Source organism: Dinoponera quadriceps, unplaced genomic scaffold, assembly GCF_001313825.1.
Source record: "Dinoponera quadriceps isolate SergipeBrazil2010 unplaced genomic scaffold, ASM131382v1 scaffold690, whole genome shotgun sequence".
In the NCBI taxonomy this organism is placed as follows: domain Eukaryota; kingdom Metazoa; phylum Arthropoda; class Insecta; order Hymenoptera; family Formicidae; genus Dinoponera; species Dinoponera quadriceps.
The window spans coordinates 566,045-583,870 of NW_014555275.1; the positions used below are offsets into that span (position 1 = coordinate 566,045).

The following is a 17,826-nucleotide window of genomic DNA, read 5'->3' on the forward strand; positions in this document are numbered from 1 at the left end:
TCTGTCTTGCGGCGTTTTCCAAAGTACCGCGAGCTATCGAGTAAACACATCCGTCGGATCGACCTACTTGCCGGGATTTAGGGGACAGTTTACCGCGATCCATCAATATGTTGGACATTGTCTGCGGGATAAAGTACTAACGAGAAATCGTGGAAGGACGACGCGCGGAAACGATTGGTCTTGCACCGTGTATTCCACCCGCCGCAAGGATCCGTCGTCCCCCGATCTCGCGATCTGATTATATTCTCACGAGGTTAATAAGTCGGCGATATCGCGGCAGATCGATAGACGAGTTGAGTGATTCTCGCAAGACGGACGCAACGTATGCGAAAATAAACCGGTGGTCGCTCTCGCGATTCGAGCACTTGCCTCGACAGGATTAACAAGCCGGCGGTAATAAACGCGTGTGTGTGTGTGTGTGTGCGTGTGTATGCGTGCGTATGTGTGTGTGTGTGTGTGTGGTACTTCCGGTATATTTCGCCGATACATACGATATTAATATACGACGGACTGATTAATACTTTGAATACGGAGAGAGCATTTAACACCGCGGTGGGATTTGCAGCGTACCTGCCGGACTCAAAGTGTTAATTATACCGAACGACACGGACTAATGGAAGCTATTATCCCGAAGCATATGGGCATTAAATTAGCTTTAATAGTAATCAGGCTTGATATTCAAGCTATCTATTATTTGACCGCTTTCCTTAAGCTCCGTGCAAGATACTTTTCGATCCGAGACCGGTCGAAATGATCGAGAAAGACTACAATCGTAATGGCCGCGCGCGAAATAGTCGTCGTATCTTTGCGAAATACATTCTCATTAATGCGACATATGCGAGGATGTTCGATATTTTCTCCGTGGTGTACAAGTAGAACGGATGAAACTAAATAGAAAAGCCACGTACTATTTTGCAAACTTCGCAATAGTTAATGAGGAATGAATTATACGGTATGAGTTAATGAGTGCACAGGAAGCGGTGGACCGGACTCTGCATGGAGAAAAATGGCTCGTTTCTAAAGATCTCCTAGCAACGATGAGCAAACTGATTTCTAGAGGTAGAATAACGCAGCGAGCGGTATGTGACACGGGGCTGCGTGCTGAAAAGAAATACGTCTCTCGTTATCAGTTGGTAGCCATTGTTGTCAAGAGATCTTCAGAAGTGAGCCATTTTTCTTTATACGGAGTCCGGCCTATTGCTTCCAGTGCGCTCATTAGCTCATACCGAATAGTTATTCCCTCATTAATTATTGTGAATTTTGCCAAATGGTGCAAAACTTTTCCGTTCAATTTAGTTCCGTTCCACTTGTATATCAAAGATTCCGAGAAAATTATCGGACACTCTGTATAAGACGAGTCCTTTAATAATCTGTCGCGAAGCGACGAACGAGAATAATTTCATACAGACGGGCTTAATCGCGAGCTCTCGATTGGCAGGACATAATCGAGAAATCGCCGACTCGGGTCGACAACGAAAGTACTCGACGGCTCCTTGAATTTCTGACCAGGCGAAATCGCCGTTCGCCATTTCTCTCTCTCTCTCTCTCTCTCTCTTTCTCTCCCTTTCTCTCTCCTTTTCCCTCCGATGTTCGTGTTGTATCGTCCTCGCGAATCGGCGCTTTCTGCGAATAGAACGGCCGGCATGCTTTCTCAGCATGCAGCCGCGCGCTTTCGGGTAGTTTTCACCTTTCGGCAGACACCCTCGCTGTTCTATCTCGCCGCCACTTCGGCCCGAAGAAGAACCACCTTTGTGCGGTACTTTCGCGCAACGTCCTCCCGCCTTTCGTCTCGCACTTCTTTTATTTCGACGCGCTCTTTCTATCGTTCTGCCTCCCTCTCTTTCTCTCTCTTGAGTTTCTTGCTCGCGTCCACCCTGTGTTTTCTCGTCCTCGTTCTTCGCCCACCATCTATTTGCCCCGGAATTTATAAATCGACGGCTCCTCCTCGACGACGACGTTTTCCCCGTCCGAATGAAGAGAGGCGATACATACATATTTCCGGGAGCGCGAATTATACATCTCTTTTGTAACTAAGCCTTAAATTGAAATTCCATTAAAGTAGAGACTTCGCTCGAGATCAACCGAGGAATATGATTTCGTCATCTATACGTCCCCACCTCTCCCACTCTCCTGCCCCCCTTTCCCACTTCTGAAACTTACTTCGCGAAAAGCCCTCGTTCTCGAAGGCTTAGAACTCGGAAACTGTTCGTGTCTCATTTTCGCTCGGAAAGAATCGGCTGCGAATTTATAATTGAATCTGTCGTCGAAATTAAGACCGTGCGTCGCGGGCTTTTTCGTCTCGATAATGATGAAGTGAGAAGAGTGTCAGCTAAGGCGTGATAAATTGTCTTACACGGCTGCTTTATACGTACCGAGGAAATGACAACGTTATATCTCTCGCGAAATTCCTTTGTTCGAGCTACATTAAAACGGAGCGCGGATAAGGGCGGCAAAGAGTGAAATATCGCAGCTTTTTTCCACCGTGTTCCACCGTAGGACAGAGTTCTTTCGTTTTTACAGCCCGTTCCTTTCACAAGGTTCGTCCGTATCGTGCGCGCTGTGATGGCAGCAATAACTTAAATAATAGCGGAAGATCGTCGGACATAGCGACTCCGAATAATAACGTCGTTCGCTTGAACGCGATTCTCGTGTCGCGAATCATTTCGAGAGAGAGAGAGAGAATAAACAGATAAAGAACAATCAGCTCATAAAAAAGATGTGTCAAATCAAAATTCGAAAGTCTTGGAATTATAGAAATCATTGTTGCCTATCGCCTATGCACTGCAGAATAGTTCCATCGATGTGTATGTGTGTGTTGCTTACTTCTTTCTCTAAGCAATTATCGTCATAAGGAGATCTCTTTAATCATTTTGAACGATAAGGGCCTCATATTAGCATGATTAATTGCATTCGTTGGTACGTAACGTAAACGTATAAGGCGCGTATCTAGGTATGCATCGACGCGATATGTGAAGAATGTAATATATACTAAGTGGCGTGCGCTTGCAACAACGTTATAAATAAAGAGTAAGAGAGCGAGGTAAGAATAGGAATAAAGAAAATAAATTCACATTCTCGCTGAATTCCGCTCCTAGCACGAGACCGATACAAGTGCAACGTCCGTTGCCCCCGAATCCGCGTATCATCGGAGATCGAAGATTCGCTGGACGATCGATTAGTTCCCCGACGTGAAATCGCATCTTTTTCCGGCGGGTTACTTCGTGCGGGATAGGATGCAGCCGCGTCGATCGAGCGATCGGCGATCAAACACCCGCACATCGAGAAGGAACGAGGCAAGAGGAACCAGGCGCCGGTTCGGTTGAGGGCTCCTTCCGTTGTTCGATCGCGGGCTCACCCGACAATTTTTCAGCGCTTCTCGTCGCTAATGTTCTCGCCGGAGGAACACCCTGAGAGCGCAACCACCCCCCGACCGAGTACCACCGCCACCGACACATCGTCCGTTCCTCCGCCGCCCCCTCGCCTGGTGTGCCGCCCGCGCTATAGAACGAACGGATAGTCGGGCGGACGGACGGACAGCACCGACACGAAGAACAACCCTCTCACACCGCCACGCTTTCCTCCCTCCTTCCTCCCTCCAATGCGCGGCTGCGCACGGGGAACGGCGCGAGGCGTCGGCGTCGGCGTCGGCGTCGTCGTCGGCGTCATGCCGGGGGCGTCGCACCATCGTCGTCGGCAGCGAGCGTCTCGACCGAACGTCCTCGTCTCCCCAGGCCAGTATCAAGCCGGGACCCGTCGTCGAGAGGGTCGATCCACCTCCTGCTGCGTGCTCGCGGTGAAACGGTGAACCGGTCGTGATCACGAGGAGAGGGCAGCGCGAACGCGGGACGAGGAGGGAATCTCACTGGTGCGCGCGTTCTCGCTGCATGTCCGCGCTTTCGCCGGAACTACCGCCGAAGGTGGCGAGAGACAGACGGAGAAAAATGGAGCGCGCGACGACCGCCGGATCGATCGCGATATGAACGGACCGCCGACTCGAGGAGGACTCGAACATACCGACCGTGAGCGAGCGTGCCGCAGTGTCTGATGCTTGTTTAACCGGAGCGTGCCGCAAGGGACTGTTGTGTGGCGGGCGCCATTGAACGCGCACCACGAGCTCGGCAGCGGAGAACGGCGTCGTCGCCGCTTCCGAGCGCGACCAGCCGCCCCGGTCTCTCGCGATTCTGCGTCTCGCCACGCGGCGGGGAGGGAGGCACAGAGAGCCGCGGTGTGTGGTGAAAGTGCTCATCGCGTGATTAGGTCGAGGTCGTGTCGCCTGTCGCTGGGACCCTCCGTCCGGTGTGACCTTCGCCAGGTGCCGGAAATGAGGCTCGAGGTTAGGTGACGTCCCTCGCGATTCCCACGGACTCGCGCGCGCTCGACACTCCCGACGCGCGACTATCTCTCTCTCTTTCTCTCTCCCTCTCTCTCTCTCTCTCTCTGTCTCTAGCCGTGGTCGGGAAACGCGCGCGCCTGCACCTTCCGTTCGGAGGAGTCGCAGTGGTGAAAGTGTGTCATCGACGCGACGTGCTGCGACCCGAGGGTTGCAGCGCGCTTCGAGTAAGCGCTCTCCCCACGCGACACGGCTCCCTCGGTGTCGTCGTCGTCGTCGTCGTGGCGGCTGTTACGACGGATCAACTCACGGGGATTCTCCCGAGAGAAACGTCGAAGTGGCAAGAAACGCGGCCGGGAATCGCGTCGATGATCTCCTAAGGGTCGCTGAATTTCTCGTATCCTCGCGTCGTCAGTGCGAGATCCTCGTGCGCGGACTCGAAGGCCATCTCCGATGTTACGGCCTATTGGGATAAGTCGGGGGAGGAAGTAGCCCATCCAGGGTCTCGAGAATCGTGACTGTCCTGCGAGGCATTTCGAGGAGGAGGAAAGTCTGCCTGGCGAAACGTCGACGAAACGTCGATATGTCCGTTGCTTTACTGCGTGTTTGAGCGAAATCGACGATCTCCGTTCTTGGGAGTCGTTAGTCACCGGCGCTCGCGGACGAGAGGAATTTCGTCGAAGTATTTTGGAGAGGAAAGTACCGTCTCGATCTTTCCTCCGATTTCTTTAATTTCCATTTCCTCGTACCGACGCGAAGGTACTCAAGTAAACACGCAGGAGACACAGGCAACACACGGATGCGATAAGAGCGAGGGAGTTCTCGTCTGCGAAGCGACCGAGCGATCGCGGGAGGAAGGAAGAGGGTGCCGTGCCGATTCTCTCGTCATCGCGTGTTCAGTGCGTTTTCACCGAGTGCTCTCGCGAGGTGGGGATTCGCGGATTGCATCCAGCCGACTGATCGAACTTGAAATTCCACACATATCCGGAAAATATCAATTTTTACCGAAGAACGATCGACGAGTCTCGCTGAGTTGATCGTAGTAATCCTATTGGATATAAGAAGTAGGAGATCAGTTCACGTCCTCATTACCGTCTTCGCCGTCTCTGCAAGTCATCTCGAGGAGGAGGGAGCCTCGAATTTAGCGAAACAACAAGGACAAGGGACGAACGCGTTTTCGTAATGCGAGCGTCAGCTCGCAGGTGGTAGTCGACGCGGTGGAATCGCGGCTGATTCGTCGATCTCCCGAGAGGAAGAACGACTCTCCCGAGTTCGTTCAGTGGCAAGTTGCGAGGGAGCTCGGGGGATCGCCTCGTTAATCGAAGAGACGCCTATTTACGCGCCGGAAGAGAGCGAAAGAGCAAGGGAAAGGCAGAGAGGGAGCGGGGAGGGAGAGAGAGAGAGAGAGAGAGACGAAACCATCGGGCACGAGCCAGCGCGTACGCTCACAAACCGCGCATCACACCCACGCGATCCGCGCGTGCGTGCTCTCACGTGTGCGGATGCAGCCGGGTGGCACAACGTGGCGGTCACGCACCCACGCTCCGAGCTGCTCCGCGGGATGCGTATGAGCGCGTGACGTTATCGCGCGCGCCATACACACACACACACACACACTTACACACTCACACGTACACACAGACCCACACACGAGAAGCGGCCCACGCGAAACACGGCCGAATGGACAGGATCTAGCGGCCAGTTCAGAGAGTAATCATGCATCCCACGTCTTTGCTGGTGGTGCTGGTGTTGCTGCCGCTGCTGTTGCTGCTCGAGCGCTGCCAGCTGGCACGCTCCTTCCTGCTGGAGGGCTCCGCGACGAGCTACGCGCAATTCCGCAAATGGAACGCCGGCTTGAACGGCACCCTGGAGTTCGAGTTCAAGACCGAGCAGGGCAACGGGCTGCTGCTCTACACGGACGACGGCGGCACTTACGACTTCTTCGAGGTGAAGCTGGTCGAGAGCGCGCTCCGGCTGAGGTACAACCTCGGCGGCGGTGCGCAGATCGTCACGGTCGGCCACGACCTCGGCGACGGCCACTGGCACAAGGTGCAGATCAGCAGGTGCAATGAGAACACCACCCTGACGGTGGACGGTGTCGGCGCGGTCTCGACGTCGCGCGGCAAGGAGTTTGAGTTCGGCAAGCTCGCCGGGAACTCGGACGTCTACGTGGGCGGCATGCCCAGCTGGTACAACAGCAAGCTCACGCTGCTGGCGTTGCCCAGCGTGATATTCGAGCCCAGATTCAATGGATATATTAGGAATCTCGTGTACGCCGACGGCGAGAATACCGTGCCCAGGAGGCAGGAGATGAAGAGCCGGGACGCCAAGGTATGTCTCGCGCGTTTCTCGCGTTCGATTGCGGACCTTGCTCGTTCGAGTCTCTTCGCCAGAGCGGCCGAATTAACAAGCTCGTCGATTGTGTGCGAAAGCACGGAGAAAGAAAGCGTTCCCGGTGTTTCGGCCTACAATCGCGCGCAATGAAACGATTGCAGTCGGAGGGGTTGGCGCGCGCGAATCTCTTTCTCTCTCTCTCTCTCTCTCTCTCTTCGTGAGACGTCCGAATTACGTCCAGGCTCGTCGATTGTACGATCGCAAAAGCACGGAGAAGAAAGCATTTCTAGTATTTGCGACTATAATTGCACAATGAAATTATTATAGTCGGGAGAAGCTTTTTTGCATAGCAAATACTACTGTAGTGTTTCATGATAATAACATTATAAGCGTATTGCTACCGCTGCCCTTTTGTTAAAACAACAGAACAATATGGTCGAGAATAACTGTAATTTTAGCGGCATTAAACATTTTTTCTCTCCCTCCCTTTCTCCCCCATTCTCTCAGCAGGGAGAGAAAAGGGCGGAAAATCGAGCAAGTAAAAGCCGTGATGCAGACGGCGCGGCGAGTATTTCATTAAAATGGCACAACTGCGCAATGTGTGTAATTTTAATGAAACACTCGTCGTATCACTCGCGTTGGCTATTGCTCATCCGATTTTCCCCCGTTGTTCTCCCCTGTTTTCATTCCCTCCGCGAGATTCCCGCAGGCGCAGGAGTATCCCGAGACGTCGTGACACAGGCAGCCGAAACGAGACGAGAGGAAAAGGGCCGTGCGGCCCGCGAGAGATCGAAGGTCGCCGGCGAAATTGGTATAGGGCGATTGGCCGTTTACGAGTCATCCGACAGTTTGATTCAGCCAACGGCCACAAATCTCGCGGACGCGTTTACGGCGAAGGGGAAAAATATCGGCGCGCCGACCCGGAGAGACTCTCCTCCCGCGCGCGCGATTCGTGCTACGCAAGATGACCGGGGGAGCACAACCGCCCCGTTGTGTCGTTGTGTGGTTATATCGGTGCCGTTGACCGGCGTGCAACACCGCGCGACCGATAGCTGAGTCAGGTTCATCGAGAAATTCCTCCTCCGAGCGAAAAGCGCGTGCGCCCGGCGCGTCAGCATAAAATCGAGACTTTCCCTACTCGCGAATCTCTCGTACACAAGGGACTAAAAATAAACCCTTCCCATTTTCGGAGGGCTATTATCCCCCCCCCCCTGCTTTATCGTCCGACGATCGATACACTCCCTCTCCGTTGTCCGGGAGGGACATCTTTCCTGATTTTTGCGTGTAATCATTAGCGAACGGATAAGCCGGCCCTGACAGCCTCCGCTCCTTCGAATCTTCGCGAAAACGCGCGCCTCCCTGGCACGCGACGTATCAGTCGATCGTTTTAAGCCCGTGTAGCACTCAACATTTGTTATTCGAATAGGTTTCTTTCGCGCACGCGATCCACGGTACATTCCATTCCGATGCGTCCGTCCGTCGGCACCCTCCTTCCTTCCTTCACGGTGGAATTTACTACGCGTTACCGTAGAAACTAAGTTCGGTTCATGTTTCTCCAGATGGCCGTCCGCCAAGAATTCCTACGTCTACTCCTTCGGATATGTTTCTCGCTTTGTCCGAGCATCCGCGGAATCTTGTATCTCACTCCGAAAATAATCTTCGTGTTTAGCAAGCGCCAGCTCGGACGTGCTCGTTATACGCGATGATATCCGGTGTCGTTACGTCGGCCGGAACTCGCAAGATAAACGCGCTCGAAAGAATAATCTCGGGATAAACAGGAAATATCGAGTATTTTTAGATAAGAGAACATTCACTGAAAAAAGGAAAAGGGAAAAAGGGATCGAATAAAAGAGAACCAGGTCTCTGGATTACGCAAATATTTTCGGACAGATTGCAATCGAGTCAAACGGAATAAAAAGCCAGTTCGATTGGTAACCTGACGTAGAAAGTTCAACTACAACATTTTTCGTCAATCGGTAAAAAGTTAACGAAAACTCTAGTGGAAATCGACTAAAAGTAGAGTCAAGTTGTGTAGAAATCGAGTTGGATCATCAATCTGACGTAGGAATTTGAACTGCAAACTTTAGTCGAGTGTGGAAGATTGATGGAACTAAAACTCGACTGAGAATCGACTAAGTATCGAGTCAAATCAAATAAAAATCAAGCCGGAACAACAATCCGACGTAGGAATTTGCGCTGCAAAAATTAGTTAATCGGGAAAGGTTCGTTTAACTCGGTTCGATTTGTCTCGACGGATCGTTTTTTTTTTTCATAACGCATAATCAAGGGAGTAACTTCGCTAGCTCGTAGACTCGGCGCGTTTCGTACAGCACGCGCGATCACAGTTTGAGTAGGATATCGTATTCGTAAATTTAGTCACCTCGCTGCTCGATTGGCCACACGTGGTTACGACGGGCGCGTATCCGCTCGCGATTAGATAAGGCGACAAATCGAGAATATCCGTCAGGAGGATCGTCGTGCGATTACCGGTGCAACGATGTAACTCGGTCGACATTATCGTCCTCCGTACATCTATACGGGACATCGCCGCAACACGGATAGATAACCTAGATTTATCAACGTGCAAGAAATTGGGCGGTGTTATTGCCGTTTAATTTCTATTCTTCTTTCTATTTTGCCCGGTAATTCTACGCTTATTAATTGATAAGAAGAGGAGGAGGGAGGGAGAAAGAGAGAGGGAGAGAGAGAGAGAAAAGAAATGTGACCGAAACGCGAGATATAACTATCGTTTTTGTACAAAGTGTTTTTTATTTTTTCTCTTTTTTTTTTAGAACGAACGAACGAATGAATGTTCTCTCGTATTATTCTCGCATTATTCGAGCGGAAAAGATAAACCCCCGAAATGAGAAACGGTCTGCCGTGTCTCTGGCAGAAAATCGCCATTTCCGCCTCGTTACTGATTGCTTCGTATTAATATTCGCCTCTCTGTCGTCGTTAACATCGTAATGTACGTACTGCACGAGAAGCGATTATCGCGCCGGCCGGTGAATAAGCGCGATCGCGACCGGGCCGCTACAAATGGCTACCGTGGAAAAAGCGAGCAATTAGTCGTAGGAAGCAATTATTTCGTACCTGTTACACCCTCGGCGCGACTGTATCGCGTACAAAATGAATTACATAAACAGCCGACGGACGGACGGGGAGAATTGGGGTTGTGATTCGACGAAAGGGATAAAAATCGCGGCGACAACGCGCGTGTGCTGTGCTTCTCCCTATTTTTTCTTCCCCTCCCATTTAATAACGTTCCCTGTCTGCGGCTGCGGAAAGACTGTTTTCTCTGACGCTTCCGTTTTTGAACGTCGGCTGCTGATATCGTTGTTAATCTTCGTTGATCACTCGAGATGACAAGCTATGGTAATCGCGAATCTACTTAATGCGCCTCTGGCATTGTGCCCACGCGATGCTCCTGGCGCGACTAATTATCACGGTGATTTGAATCGTTGTCGGTGCGCGCAAGTGCCGATACACGGTCAAATGGTTCGAGGAACTCTTACATCGGGGATTGTTTTCCTGGATAGAAAATCACGATATCAAACAAAAATCAAGTTAATTCACAAAATTTCTCGCTCGTCCGTTTTCGGGATTTTTCATTTTTCCTCCGCCGTATGTGTCCCATTTCCTTCTGTTTTCCGTGCAAACTTATCACAAAGGACTCAAACGTCAGCGCATAATCACCAGAGATGCGAATCTATATTCAAAATAAATTTGTACGGAAACTAAGGAAACTTAAATTTCGAGCGCTCAATCAAAGCGATAGCTGGGGCTTGTCGACAGTTATGCTTCCCATTCCTTCAACGGGAGTTAAAGTAATTTCCGGCCGCAATGACATTCGGCCGAACGCGTGCGCGTTAGCTGGAACGCTCAGTGCGCGATAATTAATCGAGAAACTCGTTAATGAAGGTGGTTAAACGAAAATTCACGTCCCGAGGTGAGTTTCGTATGCTCGCGTGCGCGTTTGTGGAAAATAACGAAACGCATATTGAGACGGCACGTTAACGAGCGAACACACGTACATACGGATAAACGTCGTGTTCTCTTGCGTATAAAAAGAACACAGAATCGCGAGAGGGGAAGGGGGTGCGTGGAATTTTGTGTAGCGCGAAGTTAGGTGTTCCTGTAACAATTCAAGCTTAGTCCATTTTTATTGCGCGTCCGTTTCCCGGCTAATCCGCTCTCCCGAGTCTCTCCATTAAATAAGAACTATTTTTACGTATTTATTAACGTTATCATTACATCATTTGTCATCGCACGCTCTGACAACTACTTGAGCGGATATATATTTTATGCCGCAAGCTTGGTATACTTGCGTGACGTGGATCCTCTTTTCGAGTTTGACACATGACGGAGGACCGCCTCGAAGAGACTCGTGATAATTGGCTTATATTTCTCCGGATTCTCCACTGAGAAAAAAAGGCTTAGAAATTTATTTGTGAAATATAAGATTTATTTCACAAAAACGTTTATTTCAAATGCGGTGAAATGAAATTTTATTCCTACACGAAAGAAAAATCTGATTGCATTAGCCAGAAAAGGAACGACCATTTCTGATTCTTATGACCCAAAAGTGATTTTTATAACCAAAAATTATTATTTATTTATTTATTAGAAAAAATATGTAAATAAATATATATTTACATAACATAAATAGGTAAACAAATAATCATTACTATATCATCAATGAAATATCTGCGCGCTGCAAATCCAACTGTAACGGTGCACGGCGCAGTTGGGCATAATTTTTTGCTGCCATTGAAACGCACTTTCGTCTTTAACGGTACGCACAGGTCGCGCGGCCGTGAGCGTACCGCGGATAGCGCAGCAGCAGGCGTCCATTTAAATGGGCAGTTTGGGACACACATGCGCCGAGTGGAGTAGAAGCGCAAATGTAAGGGGAGTGGTTGTAAAAGTGAATTAATTTCTGTCGAACTGGGGGGTAACGGCCAGCCCGGTTCGCGTCAACTGCCAGAAATAAAAATCCTCGCTGACACGAGGGCCTTTCGATGATTTACAGTTGACGATGTAGTGCTGTCACAAATCACGAATAAGCGCGCGCGCACGCACTCCACTGAGCGCATTCTAAATTACTTATGGTTTAGCTCACGTCGCGGAGTTTTTGCATCGTATAACGTTTATATTATTATTCGGGGCGTTATTACACGCGAGAATCGCACGTGGCCGATCGATACTTCCAGCTCGCGTGCGAAAAAAGGGGAAAACGAATCGAGCGCGAAAAGGCAGCGACAGCTATCGCGCCTGAGACTCGAAACGCAATGTCAATGTCCTCGCCTGTTAAGAGTTCTCGTTGAAAGAAGTGCCGGCGGCAACTGGACGTGCCCGTGTCGGGGGTGTCGATCGGAAATCGATTCAAAGTCATCCCTCCCCCCTCCCTTCCGACACACGCTATAATCTCGGTTACACGATATTTACGGTCAGCCGTTAATGTTGCGCGATCGCGAACTTTTAGCGCACATTAAATGCGTCCTTCAGGAAATCGCATCGTCGACTCGATAATTTTATATCGGATCGCGTCTGCCTCGGATGCAATAACGGGTGGTCGTCATGAGGTCACGACGATTAGTGTCGATCCTGCTTCCGGATTCGAGACTTAATGTCGGAAGTCGGCGTTCGTTTTCATCAATCGATTAATAAAGTGTACACTGGACTAGAGATAGTCTACTCCACATGTTTGAAGCTTCGAAACTTCGGTATAATCCGACATTTGACGACAAAGTTCGAAGATTCGAAGTTGAATTATTTGAAGCTTCGAACTCTGTTCGAAGATTCGAAATATCGAAGCTGTTAACCGTTTAATGGCAAAGTGGATTTTCAACGTATCCAGGAAGGTCGAATCGGATCCGACCTCATGCTGTTTTGTTCATATTTCATGTAATCAATAAAATGGATAAAAGAAGTAAGTAATAACATGAAATATTCCTTAAGAAGAGAAACAGCGCGTGCACGTTGTAAAATAAACGAAGCCGTGGGATCAAACTGACCCTATTTTACCAGAGGGAATAATAGAACTAATTTTGGAAAGTGCAAGAAAATATTGTACAATTACAGATTATCAGTTTAACCTAGATAACATTAAGGCATTTGAAAACGTTATAAAGACGTCTTTTAGATATACGTGTTGTTTGAGTAAATAACTTTGATTCAATTATGAGATTTCTATTTGTCCATTTTTAAATAAAGTGGATGAAGGAAGCACAGATAATAAATAACAAATTTCATTAACTTTATTTTAAAATAAATGCAAATTTTGCCATAATAAGTAACGGTACAATGCAATGCGAGAAAAAATTACATTCACAGCACATACAAAAGCTTCGAAGAGCCGAAGCTTCGAATATAATTTCTAGCCCTGGACACTGGACACTACAAATGAGCGTCATCACCAAGATTTTTTCTAGATGAATAACGTGTTATTTTAGCACAATTTTCGTACGATGTGATTTTTCTTACACTTCACATTGACTCTCTATCGGTCGTATGTTTCAAACGCAATTAATTATCAAAAAGACAAGAAGGTTCAAAGGCTCGGAGATATTCATTGAAGGGAAGTGAGAAAACCGATGCGAGCTAGCACGCAGATAAAAGTGAACCGTGATTTTCATATATTTAATTTTATAATTATATTTTCATTATTTATACTTTAAGTGTCATAATGAGACGCATATCACAATGTCGGCCATTGATGCTCGTTACGGCATTCGACGCGGTAATTTTCATTGATCCTTCGAGAGGACGTGCTACGACGATCTATTTCAGGGCGCTTCTAGGGTCGCAATTACGCGACGCTTTGCGGTCGCAGGTTACCGCGACGTATTTTTCACGGTTGCCCGTATAATTATGCAGCGATGAAAGAGAAACGGTACCTCCGCGAATCGCTCTTAGCCCCGCGTCCCGCGCTCTGTAATAAAGGTTCGCACGGCTACGAACAAAGGCTCGCGACGAAGAAATAGCATCTCCGCGGTGGCTTTAGGTGGCGAGAGCGGACGAAGACGTATCGATTATCCCGCTCGACTTTGCGCAAACGAGACCGCATCGTGGCGCGAAGCGCGATCGAAGATAAAGCCACGCTTCGGTCCTAGACTGAGAGAGGGAGTTGAAGTCTTCCCCGTGGAACTTCTTTCCGCCCTTCGAGGATAAAACCCCCGGGGACGACTTAATCATCGCGAGGCGTGGATCGAGCGAGCGAATAAAGCGTCGTCCTTCCCTCCTATCGACCGTAAATCTTCCGTGAAAAAAAGAAAAGCAAACGGCCACGAGCGATGAAAGATCCGAATTGTCGTCGTCGTCTGAAATTTTTAAGGTGACGATCACGTCGTCACTTCGGGGAAACAGTCTCAGCCTCGCTAGAATGGATATTGGGGTTGGGATACGATACCCCCGTGAAAGTTTAAACTTCTCGCTTATTTTGTTCTGCCAAGCTTGACAACTTTGGGTACGCTGATATTCTGAAATGCGGTCGTGCATAGCCAACGGCAAAGAGGTCGCAACATTTCCCCCTCAATGAGCTTCAGAACGGTATCCGGTATAACCGATGGGAAAATAAATCTTTTGAGAATTATTAAACAACAGATTCTCCTATCAGATACGGATGAGTTGCGAAACTCGGGGGAGAAAAAGGGAAAGAAAATGCCGCAACTTTTCGGCCACTGACTGTGTGTGTGTGTGTGTACACCACTAAAAAGTGTCATGATTGTTTGCGTAATTCTATCGGTTATTTACAATCGGCGGCACAAATAACTCGGTGTAACAAATTATTCAACCTATTTTCCAATATATCAGAATCACATGTCCATGTTCTAAGTTTGGTCTGAAAACTCGCGAGACACCACACGAGCAAACGAAATCGGTTATAATCGGTATAAATCGGTTCGCGCAAAAAGAAAACCGTCTAGTCGTCTAGCTGTTAATTTAGAGCATTTTCTTCGCGACTTCTCGCACACGAGTTATTGGCGCGAGCGAGAAGAACGACCTCGCGCATCCCGATGCACCAGATTGCGCTCACACTTCGAAGGATTTTTCAAAGAGCGAACAATGAGACGCGTGCGAGTGTCGGGAGGAGAGGGAGGTCGGAGGAGATCGTGGAATGTATCCGAAAGCGGGAGAGGCCGCCTCTCGATTGCCATTGAGTTCCCTTTCAAGCGATACCTCATTCCTCTCCTCCGGGGAGGCACTCGGTGTTGCGTCCCTCTTTAGACGATGACTGCTACCTTTCTTTCACCCTCGAGCTATTTGGTGATGACGCAATGGGAATTTAATACGGCGAGATCGTTTCTTTCGTCGCCCGGACGACACCTTTCTCGACGTCGTTTTCACTAAACGGTCAGATAATTAATCGATTCGCCTTCTTCTTGCGATTCGCCACTCGCGCTAATTGCTCCGAGCTACAGCTATCAGGGAGGAAGTGTTCGACGGTGCGACCGATTTTACAGATTATCCGACGAAATCAGCAGCGCGACTGTAGCCGGAAGTACCGTGTCCCGGGAATATGGCGGGGATATGGCGGAAGTAGCGCGTCCTGGGAATACGACGGGAATTTCGCCGGAAGCGGAAAGCAATTCCATTCTTCCGCGTCGCGACCGCTCGGCAAATCATCGACAAACCCGGGCGTACCTTCTTCGTTCTCGTAATATGTTCACTCTCTAGTATTCCGAATCTCTCATTCTCTCTTTCTCTCTCTTTTTTCCGGTATTTTTGGTCGGAATGTTGCGTCTCGTCGTGGCTGTCTTTCGTACATAAAAATATGTGAGAAAAACTAAGAGCGGTTCTTATCAAATTTTGATCAGTCTAGTCGATCATTTAAAGCGTTATCAGAGACAAATATTATTTCTGTTGAACAATTTTATTAAAATATGTAGAAATTATTCATTTTTTCGTTGGACAATGTATTGCATAGTTAAAAATTGGCGTTAGTCAATTTTTAGCTTTGCAATTCATCGTGCAACGAAAAAAAATTAATAATTTCTATATGTTTTAATAAAATTTTTTAGCATTTTAGTTTCAGTTACTCTTTGCTAGTTTTAGTTATATTTAGTATTCATTTTAGTTATTCGTTGTCAGTTTGATCGAAGTTTGGCAAAAGTCACTCCAGATGTTATCTATTCTTTGTCACAGTGAAAGAATTTCACAGTACTAGCTGTCAACGTTTCACACGCACGAAAATAGTACGCGGTCACCCATCATTTTTATGTGCGATAAAATAATATACCGCATTTTTGCGGTATATCCGTATATATCGCGCCACCCCGTCGTAGCGCCATCCTGCAGGCAGGCCTCTCGCGTCCCGAAACGACGCTCGTTTCGTCCAGCCGCGAGCGTAACGAGCGGAAGCGGAAAAGCCGAGCGGTTTTCTTCCATTGTCAAACGGTATGCTGCAATAAACGGACGAGATGCGGCACCAAATTATCGTGACGCTAGCGAGCTTCGCCGTGTGGGATAATTTCGCGGGGACGATATTATCGCCGCGCGAGGCTGCGATAACTTTTCTACGAGAGTACGATTCGATAGATCTGTTTGTTTCAACTGCACTAGTTTTTTTTTTCTCTTTTTTTACACGTATTTCTCACACGAAATAAAATTGAATATATTTAGCTGTTAGAGTGGGAAAGAGAACGAGAAAATCTAGCGTAAGAGATGCGACTAAAACGAAGAAATGTAATTACAGTGTAAAAAAAGACCAGTCGAGATATCTTGAATCGAATATATATGACAAACTATAATTGCTCCGATTATTCCAGCAAAATTTTCGTGATCTTTTCATCTCTCGTTTCTATAAAACGAGGTCGAAATTTAGTTCAATGAGACTATCGTGAAACTGACTGAACACGTTTGGTCGAATTTATCCGTCTGATTTAGTTAACATTCCACCGGAGGTAAAATTACTCGTATTATGCAGTCAGATCAGCCGTTTGGTAATTGAAAGATCATTTGTATCACACACATACAATTACGTTTTGTTTCACCGTTGGTTGAATTTTGCAATTCGAATTCCTCGTTGACTAGACTCGATTTTTACTGAATTTTTATTTGATTTCACTCGATCGCAGTTTGCATGACGAAATTTACGCAGATTTGCTTTCCTCTACCTCATTTTTTCATCAACCTGGGAACTCAGGTGGAAATAAATAAGTAACATTCACCTCGCTAACTCCGCGAGCGGTCGCCTTGCTCCGACAATCGCGGGGAGAGAAAAAGAGAGAGAGAGAGAGAGAGAGAGAGATGTCGCGGCGTTCATTATTACATAAAAATTGCATGCGAAACAAACGCGAATTGAATCGTAACACCACTCTGACAAATCTTATATCGACGCTCGCGGGGATTCTCGCAACGGATTGTAAATCTTCCACCGGGCAATAATCCCGCTATATATTCGCGTATAAATCTTATTACGTCGGAGCGTGTACAATGTCGGCGGTGTGTATAACTGTGATATAAGAGTTAACAACCGCCGTATAACTCCGGGTATAGCTACGGGCCATCGCGTATCGATCGTTAAAAACTCTCTCTCCTAGATGTGGATACGATTTTATAATATGACCGTAAGTTAAAATTTTTCTGATAAGATGTTCACGCGGGCGCGTTTACAGTAGTGGATGCTGCGCGCGAACACCGCTCTCCTGCGCGCCGGCTTCGGATATTCAATTTATACCGTGCCATCCACTTTTTATTAGGTCGTAAAACCAATCTGTATCACCCATCTGGCCCTGATACTCGCTGCGTAAAAATACTCTTCGGTTACGATTAATACTTAGCGCTCAATAACGACTGGCACGCACAGTCGGACATTGTCGTCGGAATATTCGACGACGTCTTTGCGTTATTGCTGTCGCCAGATACGATCGAGAAAAGATGAAACGTCTCATAATGCATTTTCTCACGTGTTTCAGTGCGGTGGCTTCCCGTGTGTCGACAATGCCAGCAAACGCAAGGCCCCGAGGGTGAGTGAGACACGAAAGATTGTTCTCGTTCTATTCCAGACGTAATATCGAGTTGGTGCGCAAGAGTTCTATTGTCTTTTCTCTTTTCTTTTATCAAGCTCTCTCTTTCTCGAATGAAGTTACGGATTCGAATGTTTCGAGAGGCGGACTGGAAAACTTCCTTCGCGGAAAAAGTGTGTCAGAGCGTACGGT

The 17,826-nt window shown here is 48.1% G+C and overlaps 1 protein-coding gene across 5 annotated transcripts in view; it reads left to right on the forward strand.

The window, feature by feature from the left end:
• Positions 1–4,468: 4,468 nt before the first annotated feature.
• Positions 4,469–17,826, forward strand: part of LOC106743733 (neurexin-1) — a 305,519-nt gene continuing 292,161 nt past the window's right edge. For all 5 annotated transcript variants that reach the window (XM_014617872.1, XM_014617873.1, XM_014617874.1 and 2 more), the window contains exons 1-2: positions 4,469–6,661; positions 17,584–17,634. In XM_014617872.1, the coding sequence (XP_014473358.1) occupies positions 6,047–6,661; positions 17,584–17,634 (666 nt within the window). In that variant the 5' untranslated portion in view covers positions 4,469–6,046. The remainder of the gene's footprint in view (positions 6,662–17,583; positions 17,635–17,826) is intronic.